The following is a 24,986-nucleotide window of genomic DNA, read 5'->3' as shown; positions in this document are numbered from 1 at the left end:
GAGATCTTAACAGAAAGACAAAATCAGTGTTCCTTTGTATAATAGGATAGGATAAATTGGGTCACTTTGATTTAAGAATGGTTTTAGGCTATTTTATTTTTATATTTTAAACTTTGAATGTTTTTAAGCTTCTTTACTGCCCCCTTCTTATCCCTTGGATACAGAGTCTCTAGGGGCGCAGCTGATAATTACTTATTATTTATAAAATAGACTATAGGTATTGCCCCAAGAGGTAATTTAAAAAGATAAAAATTAAGCACCTCAGGTGCTGCGACCACCACATCTTAACTGCCAAATAAAATGGGGGGTGATTTTTTGTTTTTGGGGGGTTGTGAGTGTCCAATCCCCCAATAAAATAGCCTAAAACCACCACAGGACCAGTAGGTATATTCCCTGAAGAGTAGAATCCAATCGGTTCAGTGGTTACCAAGATCTTAAGGGACAGACAGACAGACGGACGGACAGACATCAATCTACTTTGTACTATAGATAAATTGGGTCATTTTGAATTTAGAATAGTATTTGACAACCATAAAATAATTATACTTATGGTATTTTTTTTTGGGGGGGGGGGGGATATTGTCGCACTTTCTTCCAATTGCTGTATATTTCTCTGAACCAATGTAAAACATTCCTGGATATTTTGAAACAATCTGTCCAGCCGTTTACTAGATCTTAGCAGACATACAACATACACTTAGACATTCTACTAACAGGGTCTGATTTATGATCTTGATTGGATTTCCAAGAGTATTCTTAATTTTCTTTATTAAATCTTATGAAGGTTTTGCCTCAATTTCTCATAATTAAAGGGCTAATGAACATATATGATGTTAAAACATTATTAATCAAAGGGTAGGATGAGGGGGAAGGGATGGGAGTTGTTATAATAATTCTGAATATACATTTATTGCATCGTATTATAGACAGTTCTCTGCGGGTAGTAGTATGACAAATTATGGGATTAATCCAGTACTAAACTTTATTAATTTTATGATTTTTGTTTCATTATTCGCCGAAAATTTCTGTAATTCGATACAATACATGATTTTGCAGTATGGCTCAAAACTAATCAGAACTATCGGCCATTGTCTCAAAATGTCCCAATCCCTGAGATACTATGTGTTTATTATTAAAACATATTATTATATGTAACATAACTTAATTAGTTAATTACTCCCGCCAAGCTAATGTCTCCTTTATTAAACAAGGATGACAACATTCAATATATAGGAATATTTGAACAGACTTAGATGAGGGATCTAAAGGGATAAGACAATGGCCGATAAATTTATGTACATCTAACATCCCCATTAATGATGGCATACAAAATTACCCCTTCTGTATATTACAATTAGTAGTTTAGATGAAAAATTTAGTAACTACAAAACTTATTAGTTCTTTCCCAAAAAATGCCTAGCAAATCTCCTCATTTAAAAAAAATAATAGTAGGGGGGATTAGTCTTTTTTCTTATGTCAAACTCCCTTGCAGTAAGACCTAACCCTACAGAGACTACACCTGCGGTAACCCAACCCTCCACCCAATATCTCCTAACCAAAGGTAAGATGCAAACACACGAAAATTTATGGGATTGGTGCATGGTTCACTGATCTCGACTAGGCACTATAAGGAAAACCACCAACTATTTCAATAGAAGTCTATTAATCTTTATATTCATAAAAAAAAGTCAGCACAAAAACATTAATTGTAGAGAAGCTTTGTTGTTAATAAATAATTTGTATGGAGGTCTAGGATTAGGATTATAATTAATCTTGTCTGCCCTACCAGCGGGGTATGGCAATCCGCGTTATTGACCAGAGAGAGAGGGGACAATGGGCTGAGTTAAGTTGAGTGTTTAAACGTTTTAACCATCAATTTTAATCTAAAGAATCAAGAACCTTGTAAGTTGGGCCTTGAATTTTTAGTATTTCTTTGGAAAAAATACAAATAATGTTTTCTGATACTAAACTCCCCAATCCAATATTTTATAAGTAAGACTAGCCTCTAGGGGCTTTCCCAAGAGGTAATTAAAAAATAAAAAATTACCTGTGGTCACGTGGTGGCGCGGACACCAAAGTTTTAATTACCTGCCTAAAAAATTTGGGAAGATTTTTTTTGTGTGGGGGGGTGTTGGGGTTATCCCTTTCTCCTAAGAAAATAGCTTAAAACCACCACAGGGCCATTAGATATATTCCCTGAAGAGTAGAATCCAATCGTTTCTGTGGTTAACAAGATCTTAGGAGACAGACAGACGGACGGACAGATATAAAGCTACTTTGTATTATAAATTACATGAATCCCATTATTTCTAAACAGTTGCAATATAAAAAATGAATTTCATGAAAAAAAATGAACTACATTTAAAAATCTATTACATATATGTATTACAGTAAAACAGAAACATAAGTACAGTAAAACAGAAACAAGAGTACAAAAAAGTATAAAATCAGTATTCAACAAATCACTTTACTTTATTTCTAATCATCAGTTTTAAATTGTTATATTCACTGGGATCATTTCAAAGATTGGATCTAAACCTGCAGTATTTCCATCATTTATTATCATTGTAAACTTTGGATTTGCTTTGATAATTAAATCCCTGCATTTAAACAAGAACTCGGAGTTATAACTTGAATCAATGACAATAAAATTCTGGGCAGAATCAAGACATGTTAACTCCTCAAAATCGTAATCAGGTTTAACAACCAGAATCATACATGGAACTTGAAGTACTTCAGTGAAAACATCATGAGAATCACCAAATTTAAAATGATGAGGGTGTACATGTATAAATTCAGAAATGTTATCATCTAATTCTGCACATATGTCTTCAAGATTATCTTTTGATGAAATTATGACAGTGCTGCCTCCCAAAATTTCTGGTAAAAATTTCTTTACAGCCATTTTTATTTGAATCGGAACAGATAAGGTTTCATCATTAATGTAATGGTAACATTTAGGTTTTGGACATCCGAAATTTATGAAGGAGTGTAGGTCATCAACTGGCGAAGTTACAATAACTTTATCTCTTTCTTCAATCTCCCCTTCATGAATAATAGCAGCAAATTTTGGTTTAGCTCTCATAATAATGTTTCTACACAAAACTCTATATCCGTAATCTTCATTGCTGGTAAACATCACAATATTTTTCATGCCATTTAGAAGAAGACTTTCTATATTGGAGTCATCAGCATCAACTACCAACACAGATCCTTTTCTTTCTAATGCCTGCTTTATCTCATTTATCGGTTTAAACTCCTCATTTTTCTTAAAATGACATACATTTCTTTGATTAGAAAACTTTTGGTGCAGGTCTTGAAATACTTCATTTCCGTATTTTCCGTATTTTTCAGTGATAAAAATTATGTTTTCATCAGCTCTGTCATGAAAATACTTGTTGATAACTGCTGTTGATAATATGCTCTTACTAAGTTTATACTTGTTTTCATACTGAAGGATGTAAAGTTTACCTGCCACTTTCATGATGCGTTTATGAAGGTCTGAATCTTTTTTTAACCCATAAGCTGGTCTAACTTCTGTATATTCATTACAAATAAAAATAAGGAATGAAATTGTTCTGAGCACCAAATTTCTAATAGATTTACTCGTAAATTCCTCTGTGAAAATGATTATATTTCTAGCCTGTGCACTAGATCTTTTCATGAAATACACTTTTTCGAATTTCAGTCTTCTGCTAACCTAAAAAGTTACTTTAGGAGCCTAGAAATACATGTACAAAATTTCAGCTCTCTATCTCTACTGGCGACCTAGCGCCAGGCATGTAAAATATCAACAGATAACGGTATCACGGCGGTTTTAACAATATCTCAGCAATGTGTAGGTTTTAAGCTCTTCTGCATATTTCAATTTAAACACATAAGGACAAAGGTATATTATCCCAAAAATCTTTTGTCAAAGTCTACTCTACACCTAGCGCCAGTCAGTTTTCTAAAATCATGCATTTTATACCTGTGAAAATAGAAATCACCAGCGCTAGGTGTAGAGTAGACTTTGACAAAAGATTTTTGGGATATTATATCTTTGGCCTTATGAGTTTAAATTAAAATATGCAGAACACCTAAATTCATCTTCCAAGCCATTCTCTAAGCATTTTAATTTTTTTTATGAAATAACGGGATTTCAAAACTGCCCTTTGAAAAGGCCTAAAAAATATCTTTTTTTGTCACTTTTTTCACTGCTTATAGTTACAACTTATTAAGATATTATGCTCAGTTAAAAAAAATCGGCGCCTCCAGCACCAAAACCGGCAAAAACTGGCAGTTAAACTTCTGTGCCCCTACTTGCCCCCCTCTTTGGCCAACAGTAGTTATCTCAAGAAGTAAAAGAGATATCACACAGAAAACTTTTTAAATAAAACTTAACAAAGTAACCATTACAGATTTCATTTTGGGACTTTCCTTCTAGGGTCTTGTGGAGCAAAAGACCCCCCAAAACACTAAAAATATGAGTTCTGAGCTTACTTTTAAAGAGATCAACCTGATTTTTTTTTGAAAACTTTGTTAACATAATGGAACTCAGTAACATTTACAGATTTCATTTAGGGACTTTCCTTCTAGGGGCTTGTTTGGCAAAAGACCCCCAAAATCTAAAAATATGAGTTCTGGACTTATTTTTAAAGATATCAACCTAATTTTTTTGAGAAAACTTATTTCACATAACCAAACTCAGCAACCTATACAGATTTCATTTTGGGACTTTCCTTCCAGGATCTAGTGGAGCAAAAGACCCCCCAAAACACAAAAAATATGAGTTCAGAGCTGATATATAAAGATATCAACCTGATTTTTTTGTTGCAAACTTTGTTAACATAAACAACCTCAGTAACATTTACAGATTTCATTTTGGGACTTTCCTTCTAGGGGCTAGTGGGACAAAAGACTCCCAAAACAAAGATATCAACCTGATTTAAAAAAAAAAACTTTTTAAATAAAACTAAACTCAGTAATGTTTACCCATTTCATTTTGGACTTTGCTTTGAGGGGCTTGTGGAGCAAAAGACCCCCCCAAAACAAAAAAATTTGTTGAAAACTTTGTTAACATAAACAACCTCAGTAACATTTACAGATTTTATTTTGGGACTTTCCTTCTAGGAGCTAGTGGGACAAAAGACTCCCAAAACAATAAAAATATGAGTTCTGAGCTTATTTTTAGAGATATTGAGCTGATTTTTAAATGAAAACTTTTTAAACATAACTGAACTCAGTAACCATTACAGATTTAATTTTGGGACTTTCCTTCTAGGGGCTTGTGGAGCAAAAGACCCCCCTAACACTTTTATTCCTTCTAGGGGCAGGTGGGACAAAAGAACCCCAAAACAATAAAAATATGAGTTATGAGCTTATTTTTAGAGATATTGAGCTGATTTTTTTAATTATAACTTTAGCCGTGTCAGTATGATATTTTATATAAAACTTTTATATAAAATATTTGTACTGACATGGCTAAAGTTATAAAGTTGTACCGGCGCCAAAAATCTTTTAAAAATCAAAGTTTTTTAGCAGTGGCTTTAGCGCGGCGTCGGCGCACCTCCGGACCACCTCTGGATCGCCCCAATCAAGTGCACCACTAAAACGATTTAAAGATCCAACTCAGGTTGATATTTTTAAATATAAGCTCAGAACTCATATTTTTTTGTGTCTTGGGAGGTCTTTTGGTCCACTAGCCCCTCAAAGGAAAGTCCAAAATGAAATTTGTAATGGTTACTGAGTTCAGTTTTATTTAAAAAGTTTTCTTTAAAAAAATCAGGTTGATATCTATAAAAAAAAGCTCAGAACTCATATTTTTTGTTCCACTAGCCCCTAGAAGGAAAATCCCAAAATGAAATCTGTAAAAGTTACTGAGTTCAGTTATGTGAAAAAAGTTTTCTAAAAAAAAATTAGGTTGGTATTTTTAAATATAAGTCCAGAATTCATATTTTTAGTTTTTGGGGGTATTTTGCCCAACTAGCCCCTAGAAGAAAAGTCCTAAAATGAAATCTGTAAACATTACTGAGTTCAGTTTTATTTAAATTAGTATTTTTAAATATAAGTCCAGAACTCATATTTTCGTGGTTTTGGGGTCTTTTGCTTCACAAGCCCCTCAAAGCAAAGTCCCAAAATGAAATTTGTAAACATTACTGAGTTCAGTTTTATTTAAAAAGTTTTCTTTAAAAAAATCAGGTTGCTATCTTTAAAAATAAGCTCTGAACTCATATTTTTTTTGTGTTTTGGGGGGTCTTTTGCTCCACTAGCTCCTGGAAGGAAAGTCCCAAAATGTATAGGTTGCTGAGTTTGGTTATGTGAAAAAAGTTTTCTCAAAAAAATTAGGTTGAAATCTTTAAAAATAAGTCCAGAACTCATATTTTTAGTTTTTGGGGGTCTTTTGCCAAACAAGCCCCTAGAAGGAAAGTCCCTAAATGAAATCTGTAAATGTTACTGAGTTCCATTATGTTAACAAAGTTTTCAAAAAAAAATCAGGTTGATCTCTTTAAAAATAAGCTCAGAACTCATATTTTTAGTGTTTTGGGGGGTCTTTTGCTCCACAAGACCCTAGAAGGAAAGTCCCAAAATGAAATCTGTAATGGTTACTTTGTTAAGTTTTATTTAAAAAGTTTTCTGTCTGTGTGATATCTCTTTTACTTCTTGAGATAACTACTGTTGGCCAAAGAGGGGGGCAAGTAGGGGCACAGAAGTTTAACTGCCAGTTTTTGCCGGTTTTGGTGCTGGAGGCGCCGATTTTTTTTAACTGAGCATAATATCTTAATAAGTTGTAACTATAAGCAGTGAAAAAAGTGACAAAAAAAGATATTTTTTAGGCCTTTTCAAAGGGCAGTTTTGAAATCCCGTTATTTCATAAAAAAAAATAAAATGCTTAGAGAATGGCTTGGAAGATGGATTTGGGTGTTCTGCATATTTTAATTTAAACTCATAAGGCCAAAGATATAATATCCCAAAAATCTTTTGTCAAAGTCTACTCTACACCTAGCGCTGGCGATTTCTATTTTCACAGGTATAAAATGCATGATTTTAGAAAACTGACTGGCGCTAGGTGTAGAGTAGACTTTGACAAAAGATTTTTGGGATAATATACCTTTGTCCTTATGTGTTTAAATTGAAATATGCAGAAGAGCTTAAAACCTACACATTGCTGAGATATTGTTAAAACCGCCGTGATACCGTTATCTGTTGATATTTTACATGCCTGGCGCTAGGTCGCCAGTAGAGATAGAGAGCTGAAATTTTGTACATGTATTTCTAGGCTCCTAAAGTAACTTTTTAGGTTAGCAGAAGACTAAAATTCGAAAAAGTGTATTTTCATGAAAAGATCTACTGTGCACCATTAAAAGAGGTAATGTCTGTAATCAGAAACCCTTTTGGATTCTTCAGATACTCTTCAACTTCACTGACATAATCCAAGAAATCACGCTCTAGATGATCTCTGCATTGATGATTGGGAAGATAGACAATTTTCCTACCTGACTTTGATAAGAACTGTTTTAGATGTCTGTATAGAACATCAACATAGGCACGTGAATCTGTTAAAATGACGACAGGTTCATAGGTTGCTGTTCTGGAAAAGTATTTTGTTATGGCTGCCTCAATCAAACTTACTTTGTCAAACTCGTTGTTTTTCTTATTTGAATAGTATAAAATATCACGGCCAGCCACAGTCTTTTTGGGAATGATGCAATGGAAGTCCTTGTCTCCTCCCTGGCCTGAACTAAATGGTTTATAAAATTCAATAAATCTGTTGAGGAAAATAAGTTTCAAATCAAGTTAAAGGACGCCTGCAAGAAATAACACGCTTTAACTGCTGAAAGACTGCCACAAGAAGACCCAATACCCCAAATTTAAAGCCTTTGGCTTCAATAACAAAAAAGTTCTAGGCATTTCAAAATAGCATTTTATGTACAATGGAATTTTAGAAAGATTTCCAATGCTCATAAAAGAAAAAACAATATTAAATTACGTCGCCTAGACACAAAATTATAACCTTATCTTTGTCAGAAACTTAGATTGCCTGTAACTGATTACATTTTTACAATAAAAACAACACATTTCACAGTCAAAATATATGAAAAAAATTCGATTTAAATTGCATTTTTAAACGAAAATCATAGCGGAAACAAAGGGGTAAACTAATACAAGCTTAGCTGTGATTGGTTGTTAAGCTGATTCAGCCTTCTGATTGGCTACAGTACATTCGGTACAACACAAGTAAAGCCTAATTTTTTTTAATGATTTTGACTATGAAAATGGGTATTTTTATTGTAAAAATATAATTAGTTACTGGAAACCTAAATTTATGACAAAAATAAGCTTATAATTTTGTTTCTAGGCCACGTAGTTTAATTTCAAAGTTTTCAACATGAGCATTGCAATTCTTTCAAAATTTTCATTGTACATAAAATGTCATTTTAAAATGCCTAGAACTTTTTTGTTATAGAAGCTGAAGGCTTCAAATTTGGGGTATTGGGTCTACTTGTGGCAGTCTTTCAGCAGTTAAAGCGTGGCATTTCTTGCAGGCTTCCTTTAAGATAAGATAAAAATTACCGCTAGTTTCTATCATAAATAGAGAAGTTTAAACATCATATAAAATTATAAGGATGAAAGACAAAGTACTTTTCATTTATGATTTTTTTTGTTCTTATAATGTGCATTTTTACATTGCAGTCTAAAAAAATCTTACTGGTCATATGAGAAAAAATCAGCTGGGCCACCCACAAAACTAGAAACTCTTGCAATATTTTCAGTATTCCTCATATTGTACTCAAGATTCATTTCATCAACTTTATAAATCTTCTTCATATCTATTAACCATTTCTTATAATCTAGAAGAAATATAAAATTATATTAAACTATTTTTAACCTATTTTTGAAAGGTATAACAAAAATATTCTCTGACACCTGTAGAATTATACTGCAAAGCCAAAAATGAGAACAATTGCCCAAATTGATTTTTATTAATTTTAAAGTTTTATGTTTACTATGGATTAAATAAATTTTACTGAATCGTGATGTTTCTTTCCTTTGTGGGTAAAATACTCAGCTTTTAGAGTGTCTTGCTTCATAAATATTGTATGCTAGTAGGTATACAGTTAAGTTAGGTCTTTTGATTTTATCTATCAAAACTAATTAAAACTTTATTCTTTACAATATATCAGTGAATTAACATAAAAATGTTTCATGACTATTATACATTAAAAAACATAAAAGTCGGCTGTAGAGGGCTAAATCTTTAAAAACGAAAATAAATGTTTATGCAATACAACAAATCTATCTTTATCACATTTACAAAGATGATATAAAATAAGATTATTAAAACTTATTTTTTAAAATAATTTTTAAAAAGTATGGATGGGAGACCAGGTATGTGCACGCCGTCCATCCTGCACCGTGCATCAATGACCCTGGGAGCTACACCAGAAGAGTCCTACTGTGCTGGAAAGGTCCCAGGGTATATGCCAGACTGAATTCTGGTCACTTCCCCCAGTCTAGGGGGTTTGGGTGGGGCTAACAATCCTTCCCTAGAAAAACCTGCTTATGTTCAACCTGCACAAAGTAATGACCAATTTAACTTTGGGCTTTGGAACGAAGTAGAGGTTGAAAACAACAATATGATGTTTGGCTGGGAAACCGCTAACGGACCAGTCAGGCGGATGATGTTGAATTCCCGCAGACCAGCAAAAATTTGCACCTGGAATGTTCGGACAATGTTTCAGTCAGGCCAGACAGAAAACATTTGCCGAGAAATGCTAAAAGCCAAGGTTGACATCCTGGCTATCACCGAATCAAGGTGGACAAACAATGGAGAGTTTAAACACCATTCTGGCTTGAAAATACTATACTCAGGTCATATGAATGAGGATCTAGGCCATAATCAAGGGGTGGCTCTTATGCTGACCAAGCAAGCAGAGCAGGCCATGATCAGTTGGCAACCCAATGGTCCTAGAATTATGGAGGCTTATTTCAAATCCTCAGTTAAAAACATCAAACTGAGAATTATAGTAGCATATGCTCCTACAGAACAAGCAAATACAGAGGTCAAAAACGAATTTTATGACCAGCTTGACTCTGTATTTAAAAATGGTCATAAAGAAAAGGATCTGACCATGCTCCTAGGAGATTTCAATGCTCAAGTGGGGAGTAATAATGAGAATTTAGAAGAAGTCATGGGCAGATATGGCCTAGGCTTAAGTAATGGCAAGGAAAATGACAATGGTGATAGACTTGTAAGTTTTTGTACTGAAAACAAACTTGTCATTGGTGGAACCATCTTTAAACACAAAAAGATTCATACTGCCACCTGGAGATCACCAGATCAAAGAACCTTTAACCAGATAGACCACATTTGTATATCTAGACGCTTTAAAGGTTCTCTCCTCGATGTCAGGGTTGAAAGAGGACCTGATGTTAATTCAGACCATTATCTTCTATCTTTTAAAGTTCGGCTTAGATTTAAAAAGCAGGACACAAAGCCTAACCCCAGGAAGAAATATAATTTAACAACCCTCCAAAACTCTGAAAAGTTACAAGAGTTTAAGCTCACTCTAAAGAATAGATTTGAGTTACTGACTCTTCAAGAGGAAGATGGAGTGGAAGATATTTGGCAAGGTATCAAAAAAGTTTATAATGATACAAGCCAAGAAAAATTTGGTTTCAAAAAGGCTAACCAAAAGCCGTGGATCACTCAAAGATCCATTGATCTCATGGATCAAAGAAGAGAGGTAAGACAAAAGACTCTCTCTAGAAACTCCCCAGAAGATAAAAGACCTGAATAAGAGGCTCAGCAGGAAAATCCAAAAAAGTGTCAGAATTGACAAAAAAAAAACACTTAGAAAACCTTGTCTTGCAAGCAGAAAATGCTGCTAATCAAAATAGAATGAAAGATGTCTACTAAGAGCATTGCAGGTAAAGTACACAAATCAGGATCACACATCGGGGACAAGGATGGTTCACTCCTTAAAACTGATGAGGATATTCTAAATAGATGGGCAGAGCATTTCACTGAACTGCTGAATCTTCCAGTTCCAGAGGAAGAAACTGAGATTCCACCCTCAGATGCACTTGACATTGACTGTCGAGCGCCAAATCTATTGGAAATCAAAGAGGCCATTAAAAGTTTGAAAAATAACAAGGCCGCTGGACCTGATAACATCCCAGCTGAGGTCATGAAAGCAGACCTAGACACATCTGCTGAGGCATTCCTACCTTTGATCACTAAGATATAGAATGATGAGTTATGCCCAGAGGACTGGAAAAATGGACATATCTCAATACTGGCCAAAAAAGGAGACTTGACCCAATGTGAAAACTTCAGAGGGATAATGCTTCTTTCAGTACCTGGCCGTATCCTTAGTAAGATTCTTCTTAATAGAATAAAGAAGAAGGTTAATGAAAAGCTAAGACTTAATCAGGCTGGATTTAGACCAAACCTTTCCACTATTGATCAGATAACCTCTCTAAGAATCATCATAGAGCAATCCAAGGAATGGAACTCTGAGCTTTTTGTATACTTTATTGACTACAAAAAAGCATTTGATGCTTTAGACAGGAAATCTCTTTGGAAAATCTGCCGACACTATGGCATTCCAGAAAAGATAATCAATATCATTAAATCTATCTATCATAAAGGAGGTGGAAATGTTATGTATAAAGGTAAACTATCAACCTTTTTTGAGATTGTAACAGGTGTCAGACAAGGATGCCTTCTCTCTCCCTTCCTTTTCCTCCTTGCCATTGACTGGATCATGAAGAACTGTGAAAGCAATGATGGCATACGCTGGCAGTTATTTGGCAATCCTAAATATTTGGGAGATCTGGACTTTGCTGATGATATTGCTTTGTTAACATGATAGCTAAACTTCTAAGAAAGTTGGACTTGAAATAAATGTTCCAAAAACTAAAATACTCAGATTACATGCAAACTCCCAAGAACCAATAATTATTGGAAACCACATTCTTGAGGATGTTAACTGCTTTGAGTATCTTGGAAGTAAAATTGATGAAGCTGGAGGCACTTTGACAGACGTTAAAGCTAGAATTAACAAATCTAGAACAGGCTTTGCAAGCTTGAACAAAATTTGGAATTCTAACAACATCTCTATAAAGACCAAGTTAAGACTTTTCAAGTCAAATGTTCTCTCTGTTTTGCTGTATGGGGCCAAAACTTGGTTCCTAAACACAGCAGTGGTCTCCAAGCTACAGACATATGTCAACAAATGTCTTAGGATAATCCACAAGATCTTTTGGCCTAACAAGATCACAAATGCTGAGCTTTTAGAGCGCAGTGATATGTCAGACATCAAACTGACAATAAAACAGAGAAAATGGAGATGGTTGGGGCACACTCTAAGGAAAGGGCATGATAATTTAACCAATCAAGCCTTGACTTGGGACCCCTTCACAGGAAAAAGGAAACCAGGCAGACCAAAAACAACCTGGAGGAGGGAATTCCTTGAGGAACTGAGAAAGAAGAATTTTTCATCTTTCAGTGAAGCCTTTACTGAGGCCCAATTCAAAGATAAATGGAGAACCATTGTGCATGGCCTATGCTCTGTAAAGAATAGATAAATGGCGATGATGATGATGTATCTTTAATGTGTATAGTTTTCATACTTTTCATTGTAATGTATGTATGTATATTTCAAATTCAATTATTATACATATGACAACGTTTATGTAAGTGGTTTATAGAAGAAAAAACAATTACAGGAAGAAAATGGCCATTGTGAACAAAAATAGTAAGATCTTTAATTTGACACCTTACTTTTTGAATTCTGTGAGGTAATTATTAAAAAAAATCGATTTTTTAAAACTCACAAGAATAAAAACTTTGAACTTAATGATATCATTTCACAGGCATAAAAAAATATGGGTTCATATACAGGGTGAGTCAGAAAAAACTGAGTTTTTCGATTTTCAGAAACAACCAGAAGGAATACTGAAAAAATAAGGGGGTGTGACAGGTCGCGCACCACCATTATGTGATGTAGATGCAGGATCAGGGTGTGGCTAACGGTCATGTAGAGGTGTTGCAACTTGCCAATGACTTGGAGGGGTTGGCCTTCCTTGTTCGCCATCTTGATATGGGTGTTGGCAGGAATCAGCAGGTCTTGTATGCCCATAGCATGAAGGAAGGCTTCAGAGATAACGGCAGACCCGGGCACACGGTTGCCCGAGTCTGCCATGGCATCCACCTGGAGATGCTCTTCAGGGTTCCGGGTGTGACAGGGAAAGTGGAGGTCCTGCCCGTTGGATAGAGGGTGTTCATTCTCCGCCGGCATCAGGTGGAACTGCGGAATAGGGTAGGCTGCCCCCACGGTACCTTCACAAAGGTGACACAGGTCTCCAGCTATTTGCTGGGCTGGAGGGGGGCGGCTGCAGGCAAACGCACGTCCTGCAGGTGACACAACAGGGGGGTGGCTGCCGGGAAACGCATGTCCCGCAGGCACAATGGAAGGCGGCTGCCAGGAAACACACGTCCGGCAGGCAAAACAGCAGAGGGTGGCTACAGGCAAAGTGGAGGGCTACTAAGGGAAACACACGTCTGAAAGGCAAAACAGCAGAGGGTGGCTGCAGGGAAACACAAGTCCTACATTCACAGCGGAGGGCAACTGCCGGGAAACACGGGAATTTGGATACTGATTTAAACAACAACAATAGTTAATTACAATGATAGATAGATAAATGGGGTAGGAAGCGCAAGGGGCGCAGATGAAAGGTGGTGTGCTGTACAGGTGAGGGCAGAAGGGTAGGCGAATGAAGGGGCAGGCTTGTGGAGGCGGAAAAGGGGTAGTTTCCGCCAGTAGAGAGGGGAGAGGTTAATCCCTTACCCCCTCAACTATTGATAAGAATGGCCTGTCCAGCGTGACCGCACAGTTAATCCGCCGCTGAAATACATGCCAGGAGAACAATGGCCCCTTTATATGAGAGGGATGGATTAGAGCAGAGGGTTTGTTGATAGCATATCTAATTTTAGCTTGCAGCAAGTCTACTCTACGGAATGATGGTCTGTCTGTCTACCACACTAGCTTTGTCATTGGTTAATGCTGAATCCTCATAGTTTTATGTTAATTCAAAGATATACCCTACATCTTTCACTTTTAATGAATAATTATAAATATAAAATAAAAAGAGCTATTTTTTTTACTATCATTATCTTTTTATCATATTATGAAGAAAAATGCTTTGAAGCAAGAATTTTACCCAAAAAGAAAAGACAGTTCACAGTTCAGTAAAATATACTTAATCCATAGTAAAAAAAAACTTTAAAATCCTAATAAAAATCAATGTGGGCTATTATCCTCATTTTTAGCTCTGCATTTTGATTCTACAGGTGTCAGAGTATATTTTTTATATACCTTTCAAAAATAAGTTAAAAACAGTTTAAGAAAAATTTAGATTATTTGATCTAAACCCTGAACCACTTCATTATGCAATCTACATTTTCCTGGATATTTTGTCTATAGTAGTCCATAAGTATACAGATTTACTGTACATTGTTTCTATTTCACGCCAGGCTGCAATTGAATCAAGACAAAAGTAAGTGCCGAGATCTGGGACCTATGTAGGGTTAAATTAGACATAAAACCATGATTAGTCCAGGTAAAACCAAAATATTTCAGCAGGATCTTTTTGAGAAAATTAGATTTGAAAATTTCAAGTTCAATTTTCATCCGCTAGGAGTTACTGCATAATCATGACAAGAAAAGCAAAGATTATGTATTTAAAATTTTGAACAACTTTGCTTTTATGAAGTCTTTCATAAAACCTCTCTCTATATGATTTATTTAAGGCTGAATTTCCGTGACCTTAGCAAAGCAACTGATAAAAGTGGCCATTAATTAACTCCCTTCAGGAGTGGTTTTATGAAGAACTTTATAAAAGCAAAGTTGTTCAAAATTTAAAATAAATAATCTTTGCTTTTCTTGTCATGACTATGTGGTAACTCCTAGCGGGTGAAAATTGAACTTGAAATTTTCAAATCTAATTTTCTCATAAAGATCTCACTGAAATATTTTGGTTTTACCTGGAATCATCATGGTTTTATGTCTAATTTCACCATAAATAGGTCCCAGAGCTCGGCACTTACTTTTGTCTTGATTCAATTGTAGCCTGGCGTGATTTGTTAAAGCAGCACATATGATAAAAGAAAAAAGATTCTGTTTAAAGTAAAATGCTTATGTATCAATCAAAAACTATATTTTTGATTTTTTACTGGTCCACTTCATTGTGCAAATCCAAAGAAAATCAATGGAAAAACATTTATTTTGCAATTTTCTCCTCCTTTATAGATTGATCCTGATAAAATAAAAAAAATTTAAGGAATTTATGCATTGATTATTATGAAAAACAGTATAAGGTAGAAATTAATGAATTTTCTAAATAAGAAATATTAGAAAAAAAGAAATTCTCTGGAATCTGGCGTTATCCTGAACTCAATTTCCGATCATTTTCCTATTTTTCATGTTAGTTTTCAAACACAAAAAAAAACAGAAAAGCATAAAACATTTCTCAGCAGGGATATAACAAGTGAAAAAAATAATCAATTTAATGCAATGTTAAACACGAACAACTGGGGTAATGTTCTTAAAGGGACTGTGAACGTAAATTTTTCTCATCTTAATATCAAATCTTAACATTATCTCATTCATAATATCTCACAGATAGAGCAAAACGCGCTTTTGTTTGCTTAAAAAACGGCTTTTTCCGACGATTTTTACAAGGTACGGGGAAAGGAAGAAATTTTCCGTATTATATAAAATGTGCATTAAATTGCCTTTTTCTCCCATTATAGCTAAAATTAAATTTTTTCACATAGTTCTAGATTTTTCCTAACAGTTAAGCTGACTTTTAACATAATCCTTGCTTTAATCCAATGTATAGCTACTTAGAAATTGATAAAATAAGCAATATTTTTTTATTGAAAACCAAATACAATAACAAAGCCAGAAACAGGTTTTTTATTAGTATCCAATTAACTTTAAATGGCCCATCTCTCGCCCACCTTTAATTACAAATTTTTAAATAATAAAGACGCAATATTTCTTTATAAACAGTCTGATAAAAGTGTAAATTAATTCTCCAAAATGGGTTATTTATTGTTCAACACAATAAAAAAGGATATTATTATTTTATATAACCTATGAGATTCAACCCTTTGTAGACAGTGAGGTATTTTTTTGTCAATAATAAGAATTTAAAATATATCTTTATTACCTAATTACTACGTTATAAAAAAAAAAATTGGCAATTTTATAGCATGAAATAAATCCTTAACAGTAAGTAAATTGTTTCAACTATATATGACAAGTTAAATATCCCTACAAACATTATAAGAAACAAAAAAGTTCAGATTTTCCCTGTTTTTTTCCTTTTTCCCTTTCAAAATACCATAAAATCAAGGCATTATTTCTGGATATTTTTGTGAATAGGACATTTTTGGTTGATCAGTGTAGTGAAATGTGCTTAGTAAATGTTAAGATTTAATAATCAGATGAGAAATTTTTACGTTCACACTCCCTTTAATGAATTAAACCCACAAGTTAGTTATGAAAACTTTCATGAAGTATTTGATTGTGCTTTTAATTTACATTTTCCCATCAAAGAAGTTAAATTTAATAAAAATATTCATAAAATAGAGGGATTTATGACGGGGGGGCTTATGATTTATAGAAGAAAAAAACTTGAGCTGGGGACAATTTATTCAAAAATAAAACACCAGAAAATAACATTGCATATACAACATATAGGGACATTTACAATAAGGCAATAAAAGATGCAAAGAAAATTTTTTACAGGGAACCAGTCAATCAAAATAAAGAAAATCTAAGAAAAACCTGGCAAACTTTAAGACAAGTAATCTCAAAATCAAATGACAAGACATCGTGTATAGATGAAATAATTGTCAATGATACATCTTACAGTAATAATCATGATATGTCAACAAATTTAATACTTATTGTACTTCAATTGCTGATGAAATTGCCAGCCAAATTAACCCTTCCCCACTTAATCCGTGCGACTTTATTCCTGATACAGACATTGTATTTAAGCTAAGAGAAATAAATATTCATGTTCTTTTTAATTTAGTGAAAAAAATGGAAAATAAAAAGAGCTCTGACATGTTTGGATTATCAAATTGTTTATCAAAACAAATTATAAATAGTATTGCCATACCTCTTGTTCACATTATTAACCAATCTATTAAAACAGGTCAAATTCCTTCACAATTAAAAATGCTAAAGTTTTGCCAATTTTTAAATATAGTAACAGCTCTAAAATGGATAAATGTAACCCTGGCAATTATCGTCCAATAAGTTTGCTACCTATTTTTTCAAAATTGTTAGAAAAAAATGTATCTGAACAACTCACAAGATATCTTGAATTTAATCAAATTATCTATGAACATCAATATGGATTTCAAGCATAAAAATCTACACTACATCCTATGATTCACCTTTTGAATTATCTAGGACAAGCAAAAATGAAAATTTAATTTCTATAGGGGTATTCTGTGATCTTGCTAAATGTTTTGATACAATTTCGCATACAATTTTATTAAAAAACTTTAAAAAATTGGTATACATGGATTAGAATAAGAATGGTTTAAAAACTATTTAAGTAATAGAAATCAGTTTGTTTATACAAATGGCGAAAAAAGTGATTTATTAGGAATCAGCAAGGGTGTCCCACAGGGAAGTATTTTTGGTCCAATTTTATTTTTAGTTTATATCACACCGTAACTTAGACTGTTACCTTTTCTCAAATGAAAAATCAAACATCACACAAATGCTATAGAGTTCTAAAGTCACTTAGTGTCAAATTATCACAGAACATTTGTATATGAATTAATTGTAATCGTGTTGTTAACTGTACACATTTAAATGTACTGGGAATACGCGTGAATGCCGCGTAAGAATATTGTCAAAACAGAGTTGCCACTTTGAAACTTTTGAATATTTTCATAAATTTTTCAATATTTTTTTACATGTGGTTTCGTCCTCCTTTCTTAGACTTTGGAATATATATATATTTTTTAAATTCACCCCCCCCCCAAAAAAAAAAAATATTTAAATGTTTTTTTAAATCCTAATGTTACAGATTCCTTCTTTATAATATTCAAATGAAGATAAATTTAAAAAAATAATATAAAAATAAAATTACAAATAAAAAATAGCTTGGACGTCATTGCCTCTATGTTATAAAGATTACCCCCAAAGTTTTAATTTACAATTTCCACCCCCTCCCCCCCCCCATAAAAAAATGAAAAAGCTTGGATGTCCATGTATTACTCTGTTTTAAGAGCACTTTAACTTATTTCTAAAGCACAAATTAAAACTTTAAATATGACTGTGTAAATCCATGTCTGACCATAAGATATCAAGCTATACTACGTGCGGTAGTGGTTAGTACCGTCTTACCCGTAATTTCAGCCTTCCTTCTTAGCTCAAAGCAATGGATTGGTTTCTACTTTAGGCTTGCTTATCTCAGTTATACTTGGGTCCAACTAGGACATTGATTTTACTTGTTTAGCCTTAAAGTTTTACAAAATTGTCTGATTAAGTAAGAACAAGCAAAATTTTTTTGGGGGATAAACAGTTTTCGGCGGCAACAGCAGTTTTGCAGCCATTTCTTCACAATTTCAATACTTTTTGTAGGGAGTTGGGGTCAAAAACGAAAGTGTACAAAACAGGGTGTAGGAAGGTATATCTATCCCCTGGCAAATTTCGATATGAAAATTTGATATAAGGGGTGGTTTCAATAAAATTTCTTCACAGTTCAACATTTTACCATATTAGAGCAACTTCCATGCCAAGTTTTAGTGTTCTATTCATGTTTTAAAGTCTTGAAGAACACATACCTTATGGAAAATAATTACATAAATGACCCCATTTTTAAAAAGTGTTAAGATAGTTGGTTTTAGTTATCAGAATGAAAAGAAATTGCTAGGGTATATTTAAAAATGTATTTTCTTTTAAATATTTTCAAAATAATGAGTGTAAAAGCTCTATTTTAAAGATTATCAGACTTTAAAATTCTTAAACTTTAGTCGTCATTTTTGAGAAATTTTATGTAAAAAGCAGTTAATTTAAGAATTAATATAAATAAATAAACTAGTTTTCTTTATCTTAAGCTATAATTTAACTTCAAAAATTGTTTTATTACATGTAAAAAATCACTATAAACTTTGGGAAAATATATCGACAAAATGTGGCAACCCTGATTTTTATTGGATAAATTTCTTACATAGCAGAAATCCAATTAGTAGTGATTTAACTCGCCGTGATCAATGATATTAAAAATTTTACCAGCTTAATGACACTACTCTTTGCAGATGACAGTAATTTTTTGATATCAGGAAATGATTTGAATGAGATAATTGAAATACTCAACATTGAACTTAAAAATATCTGTAATTGGTTTCGTTGCAACGAAATGTCTCTTAATCCAACTAAAACTAAATTTATGATCTTTAATAAAAGGGAGGATTCCATAACTTGGGAACAAATTAAAATTAAATTCGATTTTAATAATGAAAATGAGAATGATACAGATAAAATTAGATATTTGGGTTATATCAACCAACAGAGTGAAATTCCTGCAATTAAATTTTTGGATGTGTTTATTGATTCTCAACTTAACTTTAAATACCATATTGAATATTTAAGGAAAAAAATATCTAGAAGTTTGTTTTTAATCAATAGAGTTAAGCATATATTATGTGAAAAATCCTAAGTAACACTATTCCACTCTTTTATAAATAGCCATTTATTGTATTGCTTGCCAGTATGGAGCTGTGGCTTAGAATCATCTATTAAACTGTTTTTAACCTATTTTTGAATGGGGGGTCAAAAATATATTAGGACACCTATAGAATCAGACTGCAGAGCCCAAATTTGAATTAAGTCCCCAATAAACTTTTATGATTAATTGTAATTGTTTTTTCTTCTATAAACTTACATAAACGTTGTCATATGTATAATAATTGAATTTGAAATATACATACATAAACTTTTTTTGGGGGGATTTAAAAATTAATTTTTTATGTTGCTCTTGTCATTTTGACCAGAGCAAAAGGTCTTTTTTACTCGGGGTAATATTGTGGCTTAGAGAACAATTTATATAATTTACTTTATACTAATACAATAAAAAAAACATTACTCTGTTCAATGAAAATATTTTTTTTTCTAAAAAAATTAATTTCATTGAAAAATCTAACATATACAATAAAACATATAATTCTGAAGTCTAAACCAATCAGAAGTCCTCTTTCATTTCAGTTCTCTTCATTTCAAAAAAAAAGAGTGTTTTCACAAAGTGACTTATTTCCAATGTAGTTAAATAAGTTTTATTTAATAAAAATAAAAAGAATGAAAACCATACACATAAAAGGTACATACTTTTTAAAAATATTTAAAAAAATAAGTTTGAAAAATCTTATATTATATCATATTTGTATATGTGACAAAAATAAATTTGTTGTATTGCATAAACATTTGTTGTCATCTAAAATTATTTAACCCTTTACAGCCAATTTTTATGTGGTTTAAATAAGTGATAGAAAACAAACATGATAATGTTAATTCATTGATATATTGTAAAGAATTAACTTTTTAATGAATTAATTTAGATGAAATCAAAAGGCCTAATTTTACTCTATACCAGAATACAATATTTATGAAGCAAAACACTCTAAAAGCTACGAATTTTACCCAAATAAATAAAGACCTTTTGCTCTGATCAAAAAGGACCACAGCAACAGTAAAAATTAATTTTTAAATCCCCCCAAGAAAGTTTATTGGGGACTTAATTCAAATTTAGGCTCTGTAGTTTGATTCTACTGTTGTCATAGTATATTTTTGATATATGTTTTAAAAATAGGTTAAAAACAGTTTAAGCCTTTAGCAGTTCTACAAAAAAAAAAGCTATCAGAATTATCCACAAATCCGCTTATAACAGCCATACGCCACTTTTGTTTAGGAAAATTAATGTTTTGCCTATTAAGGAGCTATCTATTTATACAAAACTACTATTTTTTTTCTTTTATTCGCTGGAGGCTACCAAATTCTTTTGATGGTGTATGGATTAGAAATAATCTAAGAAATCAGAGACAACTAAGAAATTCTAATGAGTTTTATATTCCAATAGCCAAATTAAAAAAAATTGAAAGGTTTCCATTATTTTCATTTCAAAGACTATGGAATAATTTTTGTCATGAAAAAGATCTTTTAAATGAGAATATTCCTAAAAAAACATTTGCATTAAATCTTAAAGATGAACTTTTTAAATCTATATGTAATATTGAAGAATGTAATGAATGTACTTAAAATATATTGATTTGCCTGGATTTCTTAAAAACCTTACATTATTAATTACAGAAATGGTTCAAAATTAAAGAAAAACTAGCATTGAAATTTGAAACTCTTCTTTCCTTCTTTTTTTCCCCTGTCCATTAAATTTTACCTACATTTATTTTGACATTATTATTTTTTATTTTTCTTGTTAACTTAATGCCAACCTCAAAAAGGCAATGCAAACATCTCGGATACCCATATTCCTACTTTTAGGGAAGCCTAATCAGTGCCACACATAACATCTAGTGTTAGTCATGCAATTAAATTTTTATAAATATTATGAAAAATTGTAAAGTACACCTGGTACTAAGCAGTAGCTTGGTGTACTATTGTATGTACTGCTTTGTAAGACGGGGCGTAATCTGTCACTGAATAAATGTTTTTATGTTTTTTTATGTTATCACCATAGAGGACAACTTCTGACCTCCAGTCTAAAGGATGTAGCTAAATACATGTTAAAGATAAAAATTACCCTCAAAAGCATGCAAAAATGTTTTTTTTTATGTATTAATAAAATTAACTTTAAAATCTTGATTTTACCTTTGACCTTTCAGATGCTCCTGGTGATGGTGATGGTGAGCCAAATGTTATCTAAGTACATGACCATTACAACAACTTGTCTATTAACCTATGTACCATTTTTTGTAGTCATAGCAGCATCCAGTGTAGCCTCCCGACACAAAATATAACCATCATCTGAAAACTACAATATTTACCTTATGAATAAGAGTAATTTAAATTGTATTTTTTTCTATTTTAATACTGATTGGCTTGAGGCTGCTATGACTACAAAAATTGGACCATAGTTCAATATATAAGTTGTCATTATGGGCATGCACTCTGATAACATTTGGCTCACCAACACCACCAGTAGTAGCACCTTAAAGGCCATCATCCTCAAAATCAAGATTTTAAAATGGATTTTTTTAACACATCAAAAAACATTTTTGTACACTTTTGAGGGTAATTTATATCTTTAACATGTATTTAGCTTCATCCAAAAAACTGGGGTTCAGCAGCTGTCCTCTTAAGTGATAAGAATCGAATTTCTTTTTTTCAAATAGTTCTTATTTATAAAAATCATTAATTTCTACCTTATACTGTTTTTCATAATAATTAATGCATAAATTCCTTTAAAAAAATGTTATTTTATCAGGATTAATCTTTTAAGGAGGAGAAAATTGCAAAATAAAACTTTTTCCATTGAATTTCTTTGATTTCTTTATATAGTGAGTGAAACAAGGAAGAGCAAAACTAGAAATGCCTGTTTTTATTTTTAAGGACAAAAGTCCTTGAATAAATTGATATTTTAATAATAAATATATGTCCAGGATAAATAAGTCAAATAATCTAATTTAATTTATTTTATTAAAACTTTATTTTTAAACGAACAAGCAGTTACTCTCCCTATAAGCCTCAGGGGCACTTAAGGTGGGAGGGGTAAAAGTTGATCCTTCCCCATTTCTAATATGAGTTTTAAAAAGAAAAAGTAATAAAATATTATGTTTACCTGGGTTTCCCTGTGCCGTAGAATAGCGTGTAACTTTCAGAGCTATACATACAGAGCCACAATGTTGAAAAAAGTCATTTCCCACACCTTCATTCACATAATTGCTCAGTTCATCAATAAAAATAAAGTCATATTTGTAATGTCTCAAATAGCTTTCAAGGAGAGCCAAGATATTAATATATATACCAGATTTTTCTATGTCCTGAGCATGTTTGTAATATTGTGCAAGGTCATAACAACTAATTACTTTGATGTTTTCATGTTGATCAAAATCAGATTTAGCCATTATATCCATTACAGAAATATTTTCAAGGTGGTGAATTTTGTAATCTTTATCGGGCAGACTGGTAAGATTGATAAAAGCAATCTTTTTATCTTTGTTTGATTCAGCACAACGTTTTGCTCTTTCCTTGAGGACAAAGGTTTTACCCGTACCAAAATCCCCATCAATAATCATATAGCGTGAAGTTTTCATTACGGCATCAAGTTGTCTTGGATTTAGCATGTAGCTCAGGTGCTTTTCCTTATTTAGTTGCTTTGCCAGCTCAGTCATGATTTGTTCATTAGAATATTTTGGATATTGAGACCTTAGTTTCACTTCTATCTGCTTAGCTTTTCTTACTTTATCATTTTCTCCAGTTAAATCTTTTTCATCAGCCACAAGAAGTTCTGCTGTTTTCTTATTATAAACAATTGGATCCATAATAAGAGTGGACATATCAGCAGCTCTCCTAAGAGACATGTACCCAATTAATCCTGCTATCAAATTATCATATTCATTTGCTACAGAATCGGATTTATTTTGCATAAAGTTTTCTATCCAAGGCTTCATGTCCTCTAACTGGTCATAGCCAATGAAAAACTCTCTACAATAACCACACGGTGCTAGTCTATCATTAACATCATAATCTCTCAAATTTGGCAGACAGACAGCTTTCACATATTTCCATTCAGGGGATAAGAGGTAACCAAAAATCTTTTTGAAGATATCCAATCGTTTTTTAGTTTGTTTTGAAGCATCAACAAGTCTTTCCAGTTTATTTTCACCCTTCTTTGCTTCAATATTGATGATAGTTTTAGTTTCTTTTAACACAACAAGCAGGTCCCACTCTTCTTGTAAATCATCTAATTTGGAAAAGTACAATTTCCGCCTGTAGAAAATTTCTTTCTTTTCTTCTGGAGTATTAAGCACTTTAATGCCATCTACTTTTACAATCTATGTCAGAAAATACAATAGGTCAATTATTTGTTTTACTTTTAATCTCAAAGGGGATTATGTTCATGCAGAAACAAAAGCAAGTGACCCTAGCACATTTCAGTAATGACTTTGTTTTTGTGTTAAATATAGAAAAATGAACATAATATTCAGATCTACAACAGTACATAATAAAAGAAATGTAAATGTCAAATGAATTTTTTATAGATTGGTAAAGAGAAAAAAGGATAATTATAAACATTACAATATTAACATTAAACATTACAAATTGTATCTTCCCTTTACAACAAATGCAACCAATTCAAGATCAAAATAAATTTGATTCTCTTTCAAGTAATCTGCTGTATTCATAACTAGGGTATCAAGTTTTTCTTTTTGTTTAAGAATTTCCAATATCATCTCATTCTGTTTGAACAAATCATGTATTTCAATTAATTTATCAACTGTACTTTGGATATTTTCTCCCTCACCAGTAAGTATTTCCAAAATTTCTTCTTCATGTTGGTTAAGTGGAGGAATTTTATCTGGCTTCAGCTTTTCTTTCTTGTCACCCTTCTGTAGTTTCTTCCTTAATGCTTCAGCCTCAGTTTTCTTTTCTTCTAAACAATACCCAGATTTAAATCCTTTCACAACAAAAGCATCTGTATCTTTACTAATATCATGTAAGGCATTTATAATTTGATTGTGCAGTACATCTTCCACATGATATCCTAAGAAGCTTGTTCTATCTATTTTGTCTAAGTGTACATTCAAGAGGGCTGGCTGCTTTGGTAAAGGAACTTGATTAGGTATTGTTATAATTCTAGTTTTGTCAAAGGAGTATTCCGCTAATCTTTCTTTTATTTCATTGATTTTTTCTTGTATTGTAGTGTTTTCATGATTGTTAGCAGCACTAATAAAA

At 32.5% G+C, this 24,986-nt stretch overlaps 1 protein-coding gene across 1 annotated transcript; it reads right to left on the bottom strand.

The window, feature by feature from the left end:
* Nucleotides 1–7,326: 7,326 nt before the first annotated feature.
* Nucleotides 7,327–24,370, bottom strand: LOC145304422 (uncharacterized). The gene is made up of 3 exons (XM_080146302.1): nucleotides 22,870–24,370; nucleotides 8,690–8,831; nucleotides 7,327–7,720 (listed from the first exon to the last, which is right to left on the bottom strand). The coding sequence occupies exons 1-3, from the start codon at nucleotides 23,699–23,701 to the stop codon at nucleotides 7,327–7,329; spliced, it is 1,368 nt and encodes a 455-aa protein (XP_080002428.1). The 5' UTR covers nucleotides 23,702–24,370.
* Between the last annotated feature and the right edge of the window lie 616 nt (nucleotides 24,371–24,986).

This window comes from Acartia tonsa, chromosome 13, assembly GCF_053477335.1.
Source record: "Acartia tonsa isolate MP-2025a chromosome 13, ASM5347733v1, whole genome shotgun sequence".
NCBI lineage: Eukaryota > Metazoa > Arthropoda > Copepoda > Calanoida > Acartiidae > Acartia > Acartia tonsa.
The sequence above is the reverse complement of the archived record's forward strand: the minus strand, read 5'-3'. Positions and strand labels throughout refer to the sequence as shown.